At 36.3% G+C, this 17,783-nt stretch overlaps 1 protein-coding gene and 1 pseudogene across 1 annotated transcript; one reads left to right on the forward strand and one right to left on the reverse strand.

Moving 5' to 3' along the window:
• The first annotated feature begins 2,492 nt into the window (after positions 1-2,492).
• Positions 2,493-12,785, forward strand: LOC107878989 (annotated as a pseudogene).
• A 1,940-nt stretch (positions 12,786-14,725) lies between these two features.
• On the reverse strand, positions 14,726-15,710 carry LOC124886520 (receptor-like protein Cf-9). Its single transcript, XM_047395304.1, has 2 exons — positions 15,541-15,710; positions 14,726-15,443 (listed from the first exon to the last, which is right to left on the reverse strand). The coding sequence occupies exons 1-2, from the start codon at positions 15,708-15,710 to the stop codon at positions 14,726-14,728; spliced, it is 888 nt and encodes a 295-aa protein (XP_047251260.1).
• Between the last annotated feature and the right edge of the window lie 2,073 nt (positions 15,711-17,783).

Consider the following 17,783-nt stretch of genomic DNA (forward strand, 5'->3'; position numbering starts at 1 on the left):
AGCTTGACTAGTGATGGTGAGCCTATGAACTACAATTTGTACTTTTCACTTATGAAATTTAATTTAATGTGTAATTTATTAATTTGGATAGAACCAATATATAAATTATTAAATCTTGAATCAAAAACGAGGGATCTTAAGTTTTCTAGCCTTCTCAGCGACAACCTGCATTCGGATATAGTAGCACTGTAAGTGATACAAGATAAACAACGGAAACACGAAATAAACACTCAAAACAGTCCACAAGTTCAAGAGAACCGAGGACCCTTTGAGTGACCCTCTTGGATTCAAGATCTACAACAAGAACACAATGTAATGAGGTTATTAACACCTATTTTCAGCAGACAACAAACTAGATTAACAACACTAGAATGAAGAACACGAAGAACAGTAACAATATTATTAAGAACAACAAACACACGGCTACAAGAAACAAAGGGATAGATAGATAGACTACACAATGATGTAATCTTAAGAACCTATTCCACTCTTGGACCCTTAACACCACACACAATGATTCACCTATCTCTTACATTGAAACAAGAGGGACCTCGATCTCCCAAGCATACAGTGTTTCCAAGCTTGAATCCAACACGAGTGATTCCACACTCAAGTTGATTTCCCTGGTTACTATGTTTCGGCCAAGAGGCCATTCTCTTTGTTTCAATGTTACAACTTTCAATATTCAATCAAAACTAATGACTAAAACCCTACATCATTCTATTTATAGTGTATTACAAATAATAGGTAAAATGACCAATAGGTCCCTTTAATGAAATGTGACCAAGGGCGCCCTTGGAGTGCAAGTTTAGGGTCGGTTTTGGTGTGATCCAAGGCCTTCTCCACACTTCACTTGGATGCTTTATTGGACGGGTCCAACGCATTCTCACAAATGTGCACCCTCGTGGTCGTACCCATATCAGTAAGGGATATGTCCAGTTTTTAGTATGGGAATAACCTCTTTGATTTTGAGTCCGTGGAGATTTCTAGTGGCGTCAAGTTGTTCTCCGCCACAATTTTTAATCCCTGCATAATAATTAGTAACTCGATTATGTTGTTAGCTGCGTTAGGCATGTCCCTCATACATCCAATAACCCATTCTCTGATCTTTACTATTAATAAGCACTCCTGGTGTACCTCCTATCCCATGGTTATCGATGGAAGAACCATCAGTGTTAAGTTTCTTTCCATATTTCTAGCTGCAACTGAACTGTCTTCCAGCAGTTGTTCCATTGTTGATTCTTGTTTGTCCCTTATACGTATCTATGTCTCATTAGTATAGAGTTATCCCATTACATAGTGAAGTCGTTTCTTTTGCAGATACAAACTTGCTTCTGATCCCATTTGGCCTTCAACGCGAACTTTTTCACTCCAAAAAGTGTCCTTTTTCCAAGAAAAAGTAACCTTTCTGCACATTATCAAACCAATGAATTTATCATGAACTTGGTGGGGAAAAAAATTTGATATTTGCTTGGAAGTCAAGGTGTATACACCAATCAACACTATTATCCTAACCAATCAAGTCTTCTTTGGAATTTTGACTTGAAATGTTGTTTTACTCAAAGTCTATATACCAATTGTTACCTTTTCATTCTGACCAATCAAACTTTTCTGAACTTTAGACTTTGAGAGGTTTTTGCCAAAGTCTATACACCAACTAATGTTTTTATAGACTCTTTTAAGAGGAGAGCCCTGGAGAAACTGGTTAATAAATTGCTGTCATGCGACTAAGAAGTCGGGATTCAAGCCTCGGAAAACAGCCCCTTGCAAAATGTAAGGTGAAGCTGCGTACAGTATACCCTTGCGGTCTGGTCCATACCGGGACTGTGCGCATAGCAGGAGCTTTACTGCACCGGGCTGCCCTTTTTCTTACTGTTAAGACTCTTTTAACTATTTCTTACTTAACTACTGTTAAATTAAATAGTCTTCACATATAATATAGTATGACACATTTGGATGGTTATAGATTTTTGTCAAAATTTATACACCAGAGAATGTGCATATGTAACTAGGTGAGCTTCCTAAACTTGACTACTGCAAAGCAACAGTAGCAAATTTTCTTCGTTTTGTGAAGTTGGAGTGTGTCGTAGTAACTTTGGCCATAGTTCGAGGAGGAACTAGATGCTTATTTGTTTAATTTTCCAACTTTAAGAATATGACATAATAAATTAAAATTATTAATAACACATCAAGTGAACACAAATTTATTCTCTCTTGAATGTGCAGTGAAAACAAAGTAGAAAGTAGACTTGGGATTGTGATGTTTTCAACTGAATAATCAATTATGCAATTGCCAACTTAAATTTGATTGAAAGTGACTTGGTGACCTTCTTGAATTTGATTACTCCACAGCAACATGTAGTAGTAGATTTTTTCTTCGCTTAATTTTTGCTATATATAACTCATCAAAATTATTGAATGGAGACACAAAGCAAACATTTCTTGATTTCGTCTCTACCAACTTAATTAGTTTTCATCATTTTAGTGCAGCAATGGATTGCGTAAAACTTGTACTATTTTTAATGCTATATCCCTTTCTCTGTCAACTTGCTTTCTTGTCATCGTTACCTCATTTGTGCCCCAAACATCAAGCTCATGCTCTTCTACAATTCAAGCACATGTTTACCTTTAATCCTAATGTTTCTGGTGATTGTTACAATCCAGCAACTCTTTCATGGAATAAGAGCACAGATTGTTGCTCATGGGATGGAGTTTATTGTGAGGAGCTGATGGGACAAGTAATTGAGCTTAACCTCGCTTGCAGCAGACTTCAAGGCAAATTTCATACCAACAGTAGCCTGTTTCAGCTCTCCAATCTCAAACGGCTTGCTTTATCTTATAATGATTTTTTTTGGTCGCTCATTTCACCTAAATTCGGTGAGTTATCTAGCTTGACCCTTCTTGATTTGTCGGATTCAGGTTTTACTGGTCTAATCCCAGCAGAAATCTCCCACCTTTCTAAATTACAAGCTCTTCGTATATGGACTGTTGATCCGTATGGTCTTAGACTCGGGCCTTACAATTTTGAACTGCTCCTTAAGAACTTGACGCAATTAAGAGAGCTTTACCTTGACTCAGTGAACATCTCTTCCACCATTCCTCTAAATTTCTCTTCTTATTTAACAACTCTATGGCTTCCAGGTGCAGAATTACATGAGACATTTCTTGAAAGAGTTTTTGACCTTTCCAACTTGGAAACCCTTTCTTTATCATCCAATTCCCAAAATGGTCAAATCAATACCTTATATATTGTATTACGATCTCCTCATGTTGATGTAACACCCCGTATTTCGGGCTAGAATAAAAACCATGACCCTGATGCGCTAATAATCCCAGAGCCTTAAATCCTATGCCAATTTGGCATGTTTATGTAGTATGTAAATCCATTCAATCTTGAATTTAGACCATAGAGGTCCTTTGACTCAAGGACGAGTTGAAAACTACTTCGATCGATTAAGTTTAAGTGGACATTATAATTTATGTCAACTTTTATTGACCATGACTCTTTGTATATGTCGAATAAGAAAGCCTACTATGTGTAAAATGATAGGTTTTCGAGTTAGCTTTCCAACGATACCAATTTTGCTAAAATCCGGCACCCGAGCAAGAAGTTATGGCCTTTCAAAGTAGAATGCGTCGCCTAACCAATCGCACATGGCCACTGGAAAGCATATGCGATAGCATAGGCGGCGCCTATGTAAATATAAGCGATAGCATAGGCGGAGCCTATGTAAATATAGGCGATATCATATGTGGAGCCTATGAAATGGTTTCAAGTGAACACTCCGTCTTTGGGGCAAAATGGTCCTTTTCCCACCCTTATTCAGCCATAAACACGAAATTCAGTCCCCAATTCTCCAAAATACATCCGCATTCATCTAAAAATTCTCAATAACACTCCCAAGGGTTTCAAACTAAAAACCCAAATAAATCAAGATTCAACCGTGGGTTTTCAAAATTGATTAGAGATTCGAAATCCCCAATCCACAGGCTTCAAGAAGCACCCATTATTTTCTGAAATAGAGGTACACAGGGTTTTTCTAATTTCTCATGGGCATAGAAAAATTATGTTTTAGAATGGGGCTTTTGAAGCTATATATATTCATGTATTAAATGTTTTAACATCATTATTTTGGTCTTTTGATCTTCCCCAAAGTGATTTGAGAATATGAATGTATGAAATCATGTATTTAAGAATGAATTCTTGTTGAGAGCATGATTTTTGGTGAATTTCCTCTTATTATGAATTTTTTTCAGATTTCTCATAGCATATGAATTGTTTTGCAATGCATCCTTGAAAAGCACTATCTGAAATGATTGAACTCTTGTTATGATTTAAAGGTGGTTTTAAATCACTAAAGAGGGAATCTAGCATGAATGTTTAATGTTCATAATGCATGTAATGAAAGAGTGCATGGATTTTCTAAAGGCACTAGACCACCATATGTTGATGTAGTTTTTGCATGATTTTGACTTGAGTTTCGAAACACGAAATCTTCTATATCAGTTGCATGTTTTTTTTGGTCTAAATTATGCTTTAAATGAAAGATTTAGCTTAATATATTATGTCTCAGAAATCATGACTTGCAAGTCTTGGTATGACGATACCAATTCATACCAATGTCATATCAGACTAATAAACATTTCAGACTATCATGATTTTAGACATTCAGAATGTTGCATGTACAGAAAAGGTTAAAAATGGGAATACAGAGATGTTAGGTGGTTCCCTGAAGAGGGCTTGATTTCAAGCAACTCATTTCCTAAAATCGTGGTTTGCCAACCCGGGCATATTATTATACGCTGACTTAAGTGTCATATGGCGTATCAGATTCAGGAACTCTAACCTTTGCGGCATACTCGGGTTGGAGGCTTCCCCGCCGAGTCAATGGTGGATTCCATATCGCCCGTGGAATATCAGACTTGTAGGGGATACCACCTAACTCAGAAGTAATACACAGATCAGAGTTTGAGATTTACAGATAGGTTACATGTTTTCAGAAGGTGCCCATATTTTTTTCAGAAACTGTTTTATGCATAATGTTTGATGAACATTTGCTCTCACGTATTCTATATATATATATATATATATATATATATATATATATATATATATATATGTTTAATTACTCTATATTGGATTGCTTCACGTGCCAGTACAATTGTGCTAACCCCCCCTTCCTCCCAGGTACTGAGGCACAGTCTAGGGGTCCAGATCCTCAGTAGAGTCTACAGACAGGGTTGTCTCAGAGTTCAGTCGGTGAGCCTTCTTTTCTTCGAAAAGCCTAGTCATTTAGGTATTTATTTCAGTAAGATTTTTGGTCTGCTGGGGGCCTTGTCCCAGTTATTCAGATAGTATGTCAGTAGAGATTTCGCAGACTGTTGCAGATGTTTATTATATATTGTTGGGCATGTTTTCAAGCCTTTAACTATTTTAAATTGTTGACCATGTTTCCTTATTATTGTGTCTAATCCTTATTACTTTGATCATATGAATTATGTGCATGATTACCAGATAGACAGAGGGCATTCCGGGCCTTCAGGTTTGGGAATGCTCATCACGGCCTGGGCCCCGGTTCGGGTCATGATAGTTGATGAAAATTTCAGAGAACATTTTTATAGTAAAAAAAAAAACAAGAAATAATAATTCTAATTGATGTCCGCCCCGAAAGAACCGTTCATTAGCTCATTACCTAAACTTTGTATTTAACTTATGAAATTTGATTTATTGTATAATTTATTAATTTCGATAGAACTAATATATAAATTATTAAATCTTGAATCAACCTTTACTTTAGACGAGGGGTCTAAAGTAAAGGTTGATTCAGTTCAATTTATCGGTTTTTGATTTGTGTATTATCGGTTTAATTTTTTATATTATTATTTAGGTTTATGTGTTTCAATTTGTAAACATACTAAAATTATAAAATAAAAAAAATACATAAACATACACCTTAACTTATGATATTTACACAAATCCCTACCCTTATAAAGTAATTACAGAAATTTCAACTAATTATGTATCTTCGTTGAATGTATGGGGAGCTAATTATGTATCTCGACAGACCCAAAATCAAAAAATATATATACCGGGAGCTAATTATGCATCTCTACAAAGGAAAAAATATATCTTTGGTGAATATATTATGCATTTCGACAGACCCAAAATCAAAAAACATGTATCTGGTGCTAATTATGTATCTCTACAAAGGAAAAAATATAGTATCTTTGTTTGATAAATTATGTATTCAATGTAAACACATTTTCAAGTCAATGCATTTTGTCTGTTTCAGTCTGAATATGGAAAGTATTTATCAAACACTGAACAGGTTCAAGCATGATCTGTTTAATTTTTCAAATTTAAAAATATCAACAACAACAACGTACTCAGTATATTCTCACCAAGTGGGGTGTAAGACCCCGTAAAATCCTAAGTCTAAAATTCAGCTCATTAAGCTTTACAAGCTCTAACACTTAGAATATTTTGCTAAGTTCTCAAGACTGTCTCATTTTTATGCTTCCAAACTTTATGGATTTATTTGGCGACCTTCCCGACTTTTGTCTTTTGATTTTCAAGCTGTGTTACGATTGGTCAAGCTTGTAGTACATCCCAGGTGAGTTTCAGACTTTTTAGAGTAGTGTAAGGGCATGTTTGGTAGCCCGAACTAGTAGCTAAAGGCGTTTGAGCTGCGGAGCCCTCTTATAGCCTTTGTACCCAGTTTTTTTCAGCATTTCAGGGTCAACTTCAAACGACCATAACTTCCTGTATATAATGAACCGGTAGAGCTGATATATATCAATGGAAAGATCTTTGAGTCTTCTTTCTAATTCAATTGGTTTCATCCAATTTGGACGTCTGAGTAAAAAGTTATTATCAATTTACTTCAGCCTATCAGACAATCAATTAGGGACAAATTTGACCTTAATTGTTCCTTAGGGGTATTTTGGTCATCTTCCACCCCTATATATACCCCAAACACGGGATTAAGGCTTATGTTTAGCAAAATATACTTCTCTTCTCAAAATCCTCTCAAGAACTGAAGCTAGGGTTTCAATTTGAAGACCAAAATCCCATCAATTGAAGAACATAACTCTCCATTTATCTTTAACATCAAAAGAAGGATTTCTCTCAAGATCATAACCTATAACAAGAATCAAATCAATATATGATATTCAAGTTTTTCAAACTCAAGAGCCAATTTATTTTCTCTCAAAGGAACAAGAACCCTAGTCAAGGAATCAAGAACATATCTAAGAATTTCTTCAAGAATCTTCCACCTAAGGCATGCGTAGTGTTCATCCACGGATTTCTTTCATCCGTAGGAGTCCAAGAACCATGCTTTAAATACTATATTGTGATTGTCTTGTTGAGATATGATCATGTACATGTTGATGGTTGTTTTTATGCTTCAAGATGTTAATTTAGGGTGATTCTCATAAAGTATGTGTGCTTGTAGTTAAAACCCATGAAATTGGGTGGTTTAAGATGACTAAATTATTAAGAACACCTATGCCATAAAGTGTGCATGCAAGGTGTTCGTCGAAATGCCTAGAATAGGCATAATAATGTTTTCATGATTTAAGAGTTCTCAATTAATAAGTACTTACTCCATGTTTTATGATTTCACATGAATTCCATGTTGTATGAATAAAGTTTGAATCTTTACATGTTGTTCATGATACCATGATATTTTGTGGATTCAGTTGGTGGAATTGAGTTGAATTATGGTGTAATGGTGAATAAAATTGACCATTAGGCCTATGCCCTAAATAGTGCATGCAAGGTGTTTGTTAAAATGCCTAAGTGAAGAAGAATTGAGCACTTTGACCTATTTGTGATCTAAATGATGATTCCATGCCATATCCATGTGCTTAAGTTGACTCCCATGCTAAAGCTATGCCTACCATATGTTTGATAATGTGCCTCAACGAATAAATGATGATCAAGTACCTAGTCTTCATACTCCAAGATTTTGCCATGTCTCTTAAGTTATGTCATGTCTACTTGATCAAGATGATTTCTATGCTATTAATGTGATATGAATATGTTGTTGACTTGTCATGATATTAGAATTGACCATAATGTTAGCTATATGAAAAGGTTATGAAAACGACATGATTTATGAATTCCCTGTAGATGCTATATTATGGATTGTTAATGTTGGTCAAGTACTCTTGTATGTCAAGTCAAGTCAGTTTTCTTCCATCGATTCCTGGGGGTATTCGTACCCAAAAAATATAGCTGTCAGTTGAGGGTAGATGAGGTGGCTTAACCTGTCAGATAAGGGTTCCCACCATTCTCATTAGAGTACCTGCCAGATGAGGGTTACTCATAGCTAGTCCTTACCAGTAGCATGGTATTGACACCCTTCCAATCAGGGCAGAGATTGGACCCCAATTTAGCTATTATAGCGTATTTGGGGCATGTCAGTTAGATAACTACTTCCCACAATTTCAGTATCAGTCTCAATAAAAGAACTCAGATAGTTCTTCAGGATATCAGGACTGTCAGATACAGTCAACTCAGATACAGTATGGAACTCAGCTAGTTCCATCAGATTTAGGACTATCAGATACAATCATTCATGCTATTAGTTATCAGAACTCATGTTATTAGATATATCAGTTATCAAAATTCAGTTATCATTCATGATATGTTATCAGTAAATACATGTCATCAGTATTCATACTCAGTAGTCATGTTATCATGAGCTCAGTTTCAGGATTGTTATATACGGTTAATCAAATCAGTTCTTCATAATCAGAACTATAAGAAACAATCATTCCTTTATCAGTAATATAGTATTAGTCTCCCAGTATTCAGTAATACAGTAATACAGTATCAGTTCCTCACTTATTAGTGAATTACATATCAATATCAGTAAACTCAGTCATTCAGTATCTCAATATCAGTAAACTCAGTCATTCAGTATCTCAGCATCAGTAAACTCATGTTGTCAGTATTCAGACTCAGTAGTCAGTATCACCACGAGTTTAGTTTCAGTTATGTATGTATGTATGTATGTATTCTCACGTTCATATCAGTCAGCATTGTTCATGCATATAAAACCCTTTGCATTTAGCCTACCTCACTCGTATACTCAGTACATTCAGTCGTACTGACGCATTCACGCTATGGCATTTTATTTGACACCATAGGTACAGAGGCACGAGTTTTAGAGCAGCAGTAGCATTGCAGATTTCAGCAGTCAGTGCTCCTCTTCATTCGAGGACAATATTATTATTACTTTATTACAGTATTTCAGATTAGTTTTTCAGTTCATGGAGTTAGTTGGAGACATGTTTCTTCAACTCCTTATTCAGTTCAGTTAGAGGCTTTTGGACTAGATGTCAGATTAGAGGTTCAGACTTCAGTATTTATGTATCAGTATTGAACATTATGGTCTTACAGTTCATGTTTTCGCATATTTTATGAGATATTATGCACTTTACAGGTACAGATATTAGTCATGGGTTAGCTTGTGGTCCTTTGGAGTTATGAGCACCGTGTAGCGTTTCGGTTCAGAAAATCGGGGCGTTACATGGGGTCTGGGGACGGTAAGTGTACGCAGTCCATAGCACTACCTCCAAGGTGAAGCTTTTTCCGATAGACCGCGGCTCAAGATAAAACAATCTAGACAAGGATAAGAACAATAGAAATTCGTTTTAGTCTTTATACATTGAATGTGCATATGTAATTGACAAGTCTAAATTGACTGAAAATGACTAGGTAACCGGTAGTAAATTTGTCTTTGTTTAATTTGCGTTATATGTACCTAATAAAAATTACTATTGAATAGAGACACAGAGAAAACATTTACTTAAATAACTTTATTATTATTCATTGGAACACAAATCTATTCTCTATTATTATTTTTTTTACATGATATGATAACTTTTACTATTTAAATAAGCATCTGAATTGAGCTTGATATATTCATTGGAACAAAGTCTCATTCTTTACTTAAAATTTGAATTTGTTAACAAACACAAGGTGAATATGTTGACATACATGTGTATCGTGAGAAGAGAAGTCGAGAATAAAAAGGGAAGTTGTGTGTGTGTGTTTGTTTGTTTGAGGGTTGTTAAAGGGAACCAAAACAACGACCTTTTTGCCTAAAATTGACTGAAACAGAAAAATGCATTGACTTGACAATGTGAACTACTGATAGTTTCCTGCATTCATTTGTGTGACACATCAAATGATTAATTCTAAATTGCCATTTTTGCACTATATATACCTAATCAAAATTATTGAATACACAAACAAAGCAACATTTCTTGATTTCTTCTCTACCAACTTAATTAGTTTTCATCATTTTAGTGCAGCAATGGATTGTGTAAAACTTGTACTATTTTTTATGCTCTATCCCTTTCTCTGTCAACTTGCTTTTCCCTCATCCTTACCTCATTTGTGCCCCAAACATCAAGCTCTTGCTCTTCTGCAATTCAGGCAAATGTTTACCATTAATTCTAATGCTTCTGATGATTTTTGTTACAATCCGAAAACTCTTTCATGGAACAGGAGAACTGATTGTTGCTCATGGAATGGAGTTTATTGTGACAAGATGACGGGACAAGTAATTGATCTTGACCTCTTTTGCAGCGGACTTCAAGGCAAATTTCATACCAACAGTAGCCTGTTTCAGCTCTCCAGTCTCAAACAACTGTCTTTGTCTTATAATGATTTTTCCGGGTCGCTCATTTCAACTAAATTCGGTGAGTTATCTAGCTTAACGCATCTTGAATTGTGGAATTCAGGTTTTACAGGTTTAATCCCAGCAGAAATCTCTCACATTTCTAGATTACAATTTCTTACTATATCGGCTGTTGATCCATATGGGCTTAGACTTGGGCCTTACAATTTTCAACTGCTTCTTAAGAACATGACCCAATTAAGATATCTTGACCTTGAATATCTGAACATCTCTTCCACCATTCCTGAAAGAGATTTGACCAACTTGACCAACTTAGAATACCTTCGTTTATCGTACAATTCCCTAACTGGTCCAATTCCATCCAACGTAAGTGGACTCCAAAATCTACAATTCCTCTTGTTGTCATCAAACCACTTGAATGGGACTATACCTTCCTGGATATTCTCCCTCCCGTCACTAATATATTTAGAGTTGACCAATAACTCTTTCAGTGGAAAAATCCAGGAGTTCAAGTCCAAAACATTGGCTGTCATTTCTGTAAACCAAAATCAGTTGCAAGGTCCTATTCCAGAGTCACTCCTAGACAAGCCGGATCTACAATTTCTTACTCTTTCTCAAAATAATTTCAGCGGACAGATTCCTTCAGCTGTCTGCAATCTGAAAACACTGATAATGCTAGATTTGGGAAGTAATAATTTGAACGGAACAATCCCACAATGTTTGGGTGAGATGAGTGATCTTGAGGTTTTGGGTTTAAACAACAATATTCTTAGCGGGACGATTAATACAACTTTTAGTACTGAAAACCAACTCAGAATCATTAACTTGTACGGGAATAAGCTGAAGGGGAAAGTTCCGCCATCGTTGATCAATTGCAGAAATTTGGAATTCCTTGATTTAGGCAACAATGAGTTGAATGACACATTTCCAAGTTGGTTGGGAGGCCTTCCTGGTTTGAAGATTTTAAGTTTGAGATCAAATAAGTTGCACGGCCCTATAAGTGATTCAAGGACAGACAACTTATTTCCTAAAATTCGAGTAATAGATCTCTCATCCAATGGATTCAGTGGAAATTTACCAGTGAGCCTTTTCGAGAATTTTCAAGCCATAAAAAAAATTGGTGAGAACAGTGGAACCCGAGAGTATATAGCAGGTGATTATTCTGGTAATTATGCGAATATCTTGATAGTTACAACAAAGGGACTGGATCAGGAACTTCCTCGAGTTTTGACTACATATATGATTATCGATCTCTCAAGGAATCGATTTGAAGGTCATATTCCAAGCATTATTGGAGATCTCGTTGCACTCCGTATGCTGAACCTATCTCATAATGGCTTGGAAGGTATTATACCAGCATCATTGCACCAATTATCCGTACTTGAATCGTTGGATCTGTCATCCAACAAAATAGGCGGTGAAATTCCACAGCAGCTTGCATCCCTCACATTTCTTGCAGTCTTAAATCTCTCTCATAATCATCTTGTTGGATGCATTCCCAAAGGAAAACAATTTGATACGTTTGAGAAAAGCTCATACCAAGGGAATGATGGGTTACGTGGATTGCCCCTCTCAAAAGATTGTGGTGGCGATGATGGGGTACCGCAACCGACAACTCCAGTTGAGCTAGATGATGATGAAGAGGAAGAAGGAGATTTGATCAGTTGGCAAGCGGTTCTCATGGGTTTCGGTTGTGGTCTGGTTATTGGACTATCCATAATATACATAATGTTGTCAACTCACTATCCAGTCTGGTTTTCGAGGATGGTTGTAAAATTTGAACATAAAATTGATTCGATAATGAAAAGATATTAGTGAGTAACTTCCAGGTATTCAACTTAAGAAGTTACTAACACAACAAAACTAGAAGCAAAATTTATGCCTAAAATTGACTTTACAAATATATATAAACTAGACAATGAAACTTTATTTCATTGAAAAGCAAGAAAGAATTTCTAATTGATGTACGCCGTAGAGACCAGTCTACTTCCCGCCCGAAAGAACAACTCATTAGCTAGCTTGACTAGTGATGGTGAGCCTATGAACTACAATTTGTACTTTTCACTTATGAAATTTAATTTAATCCTATGAACTACAATTTGTACTTTTCACTTATGAAATTTAATTTAATGTGGAATTTATTAATTAGGATAGAACCAATATATAAATTATTAAATCTTGAATCAATCGTTACGTTAAATGAGGGATCTTAAGTTTTCTAGCCTTCTCAGCGACAACCTGCATTCGGATATAATAGCACTGTAAGTGATACAAGATAAACAACGGAAACATGAAATAAACACTCAAAACAGTCCACAAGTTCAAGAGAACCGAGGACACTTTGAGTGACCCCTCTCGGATTCAAGATCTACAACAAGAACACAATGTAATGAGGTGATTAACACCTATTTTCAGTGGACAAAAAAGTAGATTAACAACACGAGAATGAAGAACACGAAGAACAATAACAATATTATTAAGAACAACAAACACACGGCTACAAGAAACAAAGGGATAGATAGATAGACTACAAAGATGTAATCTTAAGAACCCAAGAGCCTATTCCACTCTTGGACCCTTAACACCACACACAATGGTTCACCTATCTCTTACGTTGAAACAAGAGGGACCTGGATCTCCCAAGCATCCAACATTTCCAAGCTTGAATCCAACACGAGTGATTCCACACTCAAGTTGATTTTCCTAGTTACTATGTTTCGGCCAAGAGGCCATTCTCTCAAGAGAGCGTGTTTCAATGTTACAACTTTCAATATTCAATCAAAACCAATGACTAAAACCCTAAATCATTCTATTTATAGTGTATTACAAATAATAGGTAAAATGACCAAAAGGTCCCTTTAATTAAATGTGACCAAGGGCGCCCTTGGAGTGCAAGTTTAGGGTCGGTTTTGGTGTGATTCAAGGCCTTCTCCACACTTCACTTGGACTCTTTATTGGACGGGTCCAACGCATTCTCACATACGTGCATCCTCGTGGTCATACCCGTATCAGTAAGGGATATGTCCAGTTTTTAGTATAGGAGTAACCGCTTTGATTTTGAGTCCGTGGAGATTTCTAGTGGCATCAAGTTGCTCTCCGCTACAATTTTTAATCCCTGCATAACAACTTGTAACTCGATTATGTTGTTAGCTGCGTTAGGCATGTCCCTCATACATCCAATAACCCATTCTCTGATCTTTACTATTAATAAGCACACCTGGTGTACCTCCTATCCCATGGTTATCGATGGAAGAACCATCAGTGTTAAGTTTCTTTCTATATGTCTAGCTGCAACTGAACTGTCTTCCAGCAGTTGTTCCATTTTCGATTCTTGTTTGTCCCTTATACGTATCTATATCTTATTAGTATAGAGTTATCCCATTAGATAGTGAAGTCGTTTCTTTTGCAGATACAAACTTGCTTCTGATCCCATTTGGCATTCAACGCGAACTTTTTCACTCCAAAAAAGTGTCCTATTTCCAAGAAAACTAACCTTTCAGCACATTATCAAACCAATGATGTTTACCTTAAGATTATTTATACCAAAAAATCATTCATATTCAAGAATATTGTATCATGAACTTGGTGGGGAAAAAAATTGGATATTTGACTTGGAAGTCAAGGTGTATACACCAACCAACACTATTATCCTAACCAATCAAGTCTTCTTTTGAATTTTGACTTGAAATGTTGTTTTACTCAAAGTCTATATACCAATTGTTACTCTTTCATTCTGGCCAATCAAACTTTTCTGAACTTTAGACTTTTGAGAGGTTTTTGCCGGTCTATACACCAACTAATGCTCTTATAGACTCTTTTAAGAGGGGGAGCCCTGGAGAAACCGATTAATAAGTTGCTGTCATGCGACTAGGAGATCAGGATTCAAGCCTTGGAAAACAACCCGTTGCAAAATATAAGGTGAGGCTACGTACAATAGACCCTTGTGATCCAGTCCATACCAGGAACCCGCGCATAGCGGGAGCTTTTGCTCACCGGGCTGCCCCTTGCAAAATATAAGTCATGAATTTTCTTCCTTTCTGACTCAATCAAATTTTGTTTTCATTTGTCTACAGTATGTTTTGCTCTCCGTAGTTACGGTATACCTCCTTGTTTTCTAGCCTTCTCAGCAACAAACTGTGCATTCGGATATAATAGCACTGTAAGGTATATGTCCAGTTTTTAGCAGTCTTTAATTTGAGGTCCTGCAGGTCTAGGAGTGACTTTGGAATAGGACCTTGCAGCTGATTTTGTTTTACAGAAACGAATTCCAATGTATTATTGAACTTGAACTCCTGAATTTTGCCACTGAAAGAGTTATTTCTCAAGTCTAACAATTGTAGAGACGGGAGGGAGAATATAAAGGAAGGTATAGTCCCATTCAAGTAGTTTGATGACAAGTAGAGTAATTGTAGGTTTTGGAGTCCACTTACGTTGGATGGAATCGGACCAGTTAGGGAATTGAATGATAAGTCAAGGTGTTCCAAGTTGGAAAGGTGGAAAACTCTTTCGGGCAATACCCCACGTAACTGCGTGCTTGGAAGCCATAGAGTTGCTAAATAAGATGAGAAATTCAGAGGAATGGTGGAACAGATGCTCACTGAGTCAAGGTGAAGCTTTCTTAATTGGATCAAGTTCTTAAGGAGCGGTTCAAAATTGTAAGACCCAAGTCTAAGACCATACGGATCAACGGTCGATATACTAAGAACTTGTAATTTAGAAAGGTGAGAGATTTCTTCTGGGATTACACCTGTAAAACCTGAATACATCAAATCAAGATGCATCAAGCTAGATAACTCACCAAATTTAGTTGAAATGAGCGACCCGGAAAAGTCATTATGAGACAAATCAAACCATTTGAGATTGGAGAGCTGAAACAGGTTACTGTTGGAATGAGACAAGCAGTCCGCTGCAAAGGAGATCAAGCTCAATCACTTGTCCCATCATCTCGTCGCAATGAATTCCATTCCATGAGCAACAATCTGTGCTCTCGTTCCATGAAAGAGTTTTTGAATTGTAACAACCACCAGAACCATTAGGATTAATGGTAAACATTTGCTTGAATTGTAGAAGAGCAAGAGCTTGATGTTTGGGGCACAAATGAGGTAAGGATGAGGAGAAAACAAGTTGACAAAGAAAGGGATATAGCATTAAAAATAGTGTACAAGTTTTACACAATCCATTGCTTCACTAAAATAGCATAATTTTGATGAGGTATATAGAGTAAAAATTAAGCAAAGAAAAAATCTACTAATATTGCTTTGGAGTAAGCAATTCCACGAAGGTCACCAAGTCATTTTTGGTGAATAGTGTTATATCGAAAAAATAACCGTAACCTTCTCATCACTAGTATATACCATATTAACTGCAAGACATTTCCGTCTAACTATGTAGAATTATTACTGAAATCAAATGGGCTAATATGGAGTGAAGTGAATAGCGAGGATTCATATAGCTTACCTAGACTAGCTTGCGGTTGAAGCTTAGTCATCGCAATTTCGAAGAACAAAAAGAAGCAGACCCTACTAATGCAAGATGCTTTGTGCACCAGGCTGCCCTTTTTTTTAAGAAGGAAGAAAAGTTTGACGAAGACGACTCGAGTTAATTTGATGGAACCAATTTTCCAAGAACGTGTTTAGAACTTGGAGTGGGGACTTTCCTTGGACCCTACCAGACTGTCAGTTTCTTAAAGGAGAAAGAAAAGTCTACAAATCAATTTTGATTTTTAGAGGTGAGAGAAAGACTCTGGCGAAGACGTTTAAGTCAAGAATTGGAAAAAAGAAACACCTGGAGTTTGATGGAATCAATTTTTCATCAAATGTACCCTACCAATGGAAGACAATTCATGACTCCAGACATGACCTGTTGTTCATATATTTAATACCACTGATTCATTAAGTTCAAGTAGACATATATTTTGACCTTAAATCGGAGTAATCAATTCCAAGAAAGCCACTGTTGTCAATTACTAAAAAATATTTTTTGACTACTAAAATCTACGATTTACTCCGTGATTGTTATTGAAAATTTGCTGTAATTGGATTTCAAATCACTTGATAGTATGAAGTTAAAGTAATTGGGAAAAAAAAAATCTCAAGTCAATGCAGGAATCGTTGCTCAAAAATCAAAGAAATGTTGGACCAAAACTTGTCATGTCAAAATCAAGATGAGTTTGATTAGTCCCTCCACTTGCATTTTGTCTGATAAAAAAAAATATGTGGCATAGTACAACATTGTGCATCAGCTGATGATAACACATTTCTAGCACTGTAAGGGATATGTCCAGTTTTGGAATTGATTACATTGAAGTAACCATAGTAGATATTTCTTTGCTTGTTTTGTGGTTCACAATATTTGTCTAGTCAGACTTAATGAATCAGTGACATTAAATATATGAACAACATGTCAATATGTCTGGAGTCATGAACTGTCTTCCATTAGTAGGGTACATTCCCGTGGAAAATTGGTTCCATCAAATTCGAGGTGTTTTTTTTTTCAATTCTTGACTTGAAATGTCTTCGTCATAGTCTCTGCAACAAATAATACTAATATAGACTTTTCTCTCTACTCTAAAAGTGAAAATTGATTATAATTGGAGTCCTGTACAACATCCATGTCCGGTATTTATTGAGGTTCAATTAAATTTGAATTCATATCGAAAAGGTCCATATCAGGGAGGTGTAGGGAGGGGGTGGGGGTAAGAAAATGTTTTCTAACAAAGATGACTTTGTGTCACGACCCGAACCAGGGCCTGGCCGTGACGAGCATTTCAAACCATGGAGGCCCGAAACACCCCTATCTGTCTGATAATCATGCACATAATCCATATGATCAAAGTAATGCGGAAGAAACACAATATAACGGAAACATGGTCAACAATCATATGAAAACGACAATGGGGAATAGTGTCCCACAATCTAAATCAACATCTCTAAAACCGTCTGCGAAATCTCTACTACATGACTGAAACAATGTCTATCTGAAAACTGGGACAAGGCCCCCAGCAGACCCAAAAACTGAATATAAGATAAAAGGACTGCAGGACATAAGACCTTCCGAAACATAGAAGGCTTACCACTTGTCTCTACAGCTCTGTCTGAAAGTTCTACTGATTCTCTTGACCCCTAG

Source organism: Capsicum annuum, chromosome 8, assembly GCF_002878395.1.
Source record: "Capsicum annuum cultivar UCD-10X-F1 chromosome 8, UCD10Xv1.1, whole genome shotgun sequence".
In the NCBI taxonomy this organism is placed as follows: Eukaryota; Viridiplantae; Streptophyta; class Magnoliopsida; order Solanales; family Solanaceae; genus Capsicum; species Capsicum annuum.

What these genes read in the sequence shown, in the direction of transcription:
- LOC124886520 (XM_047395304.1), bottom strand. Translation starts at nt 15,710, where the DNA reads ATGTTTACCATTAATCCTAATGGTTCTGGTGGTTGTTACAATTCAAAA. An exon ending in CTGCTTGTCTCATTCCAACA is followed by an intron (nt 15,444 to 15,540) that starts GTAACCTGTTTC and finishes TGAGTTATCTAG; the next exon opens with CTTGATGCATCTTGATTTGA.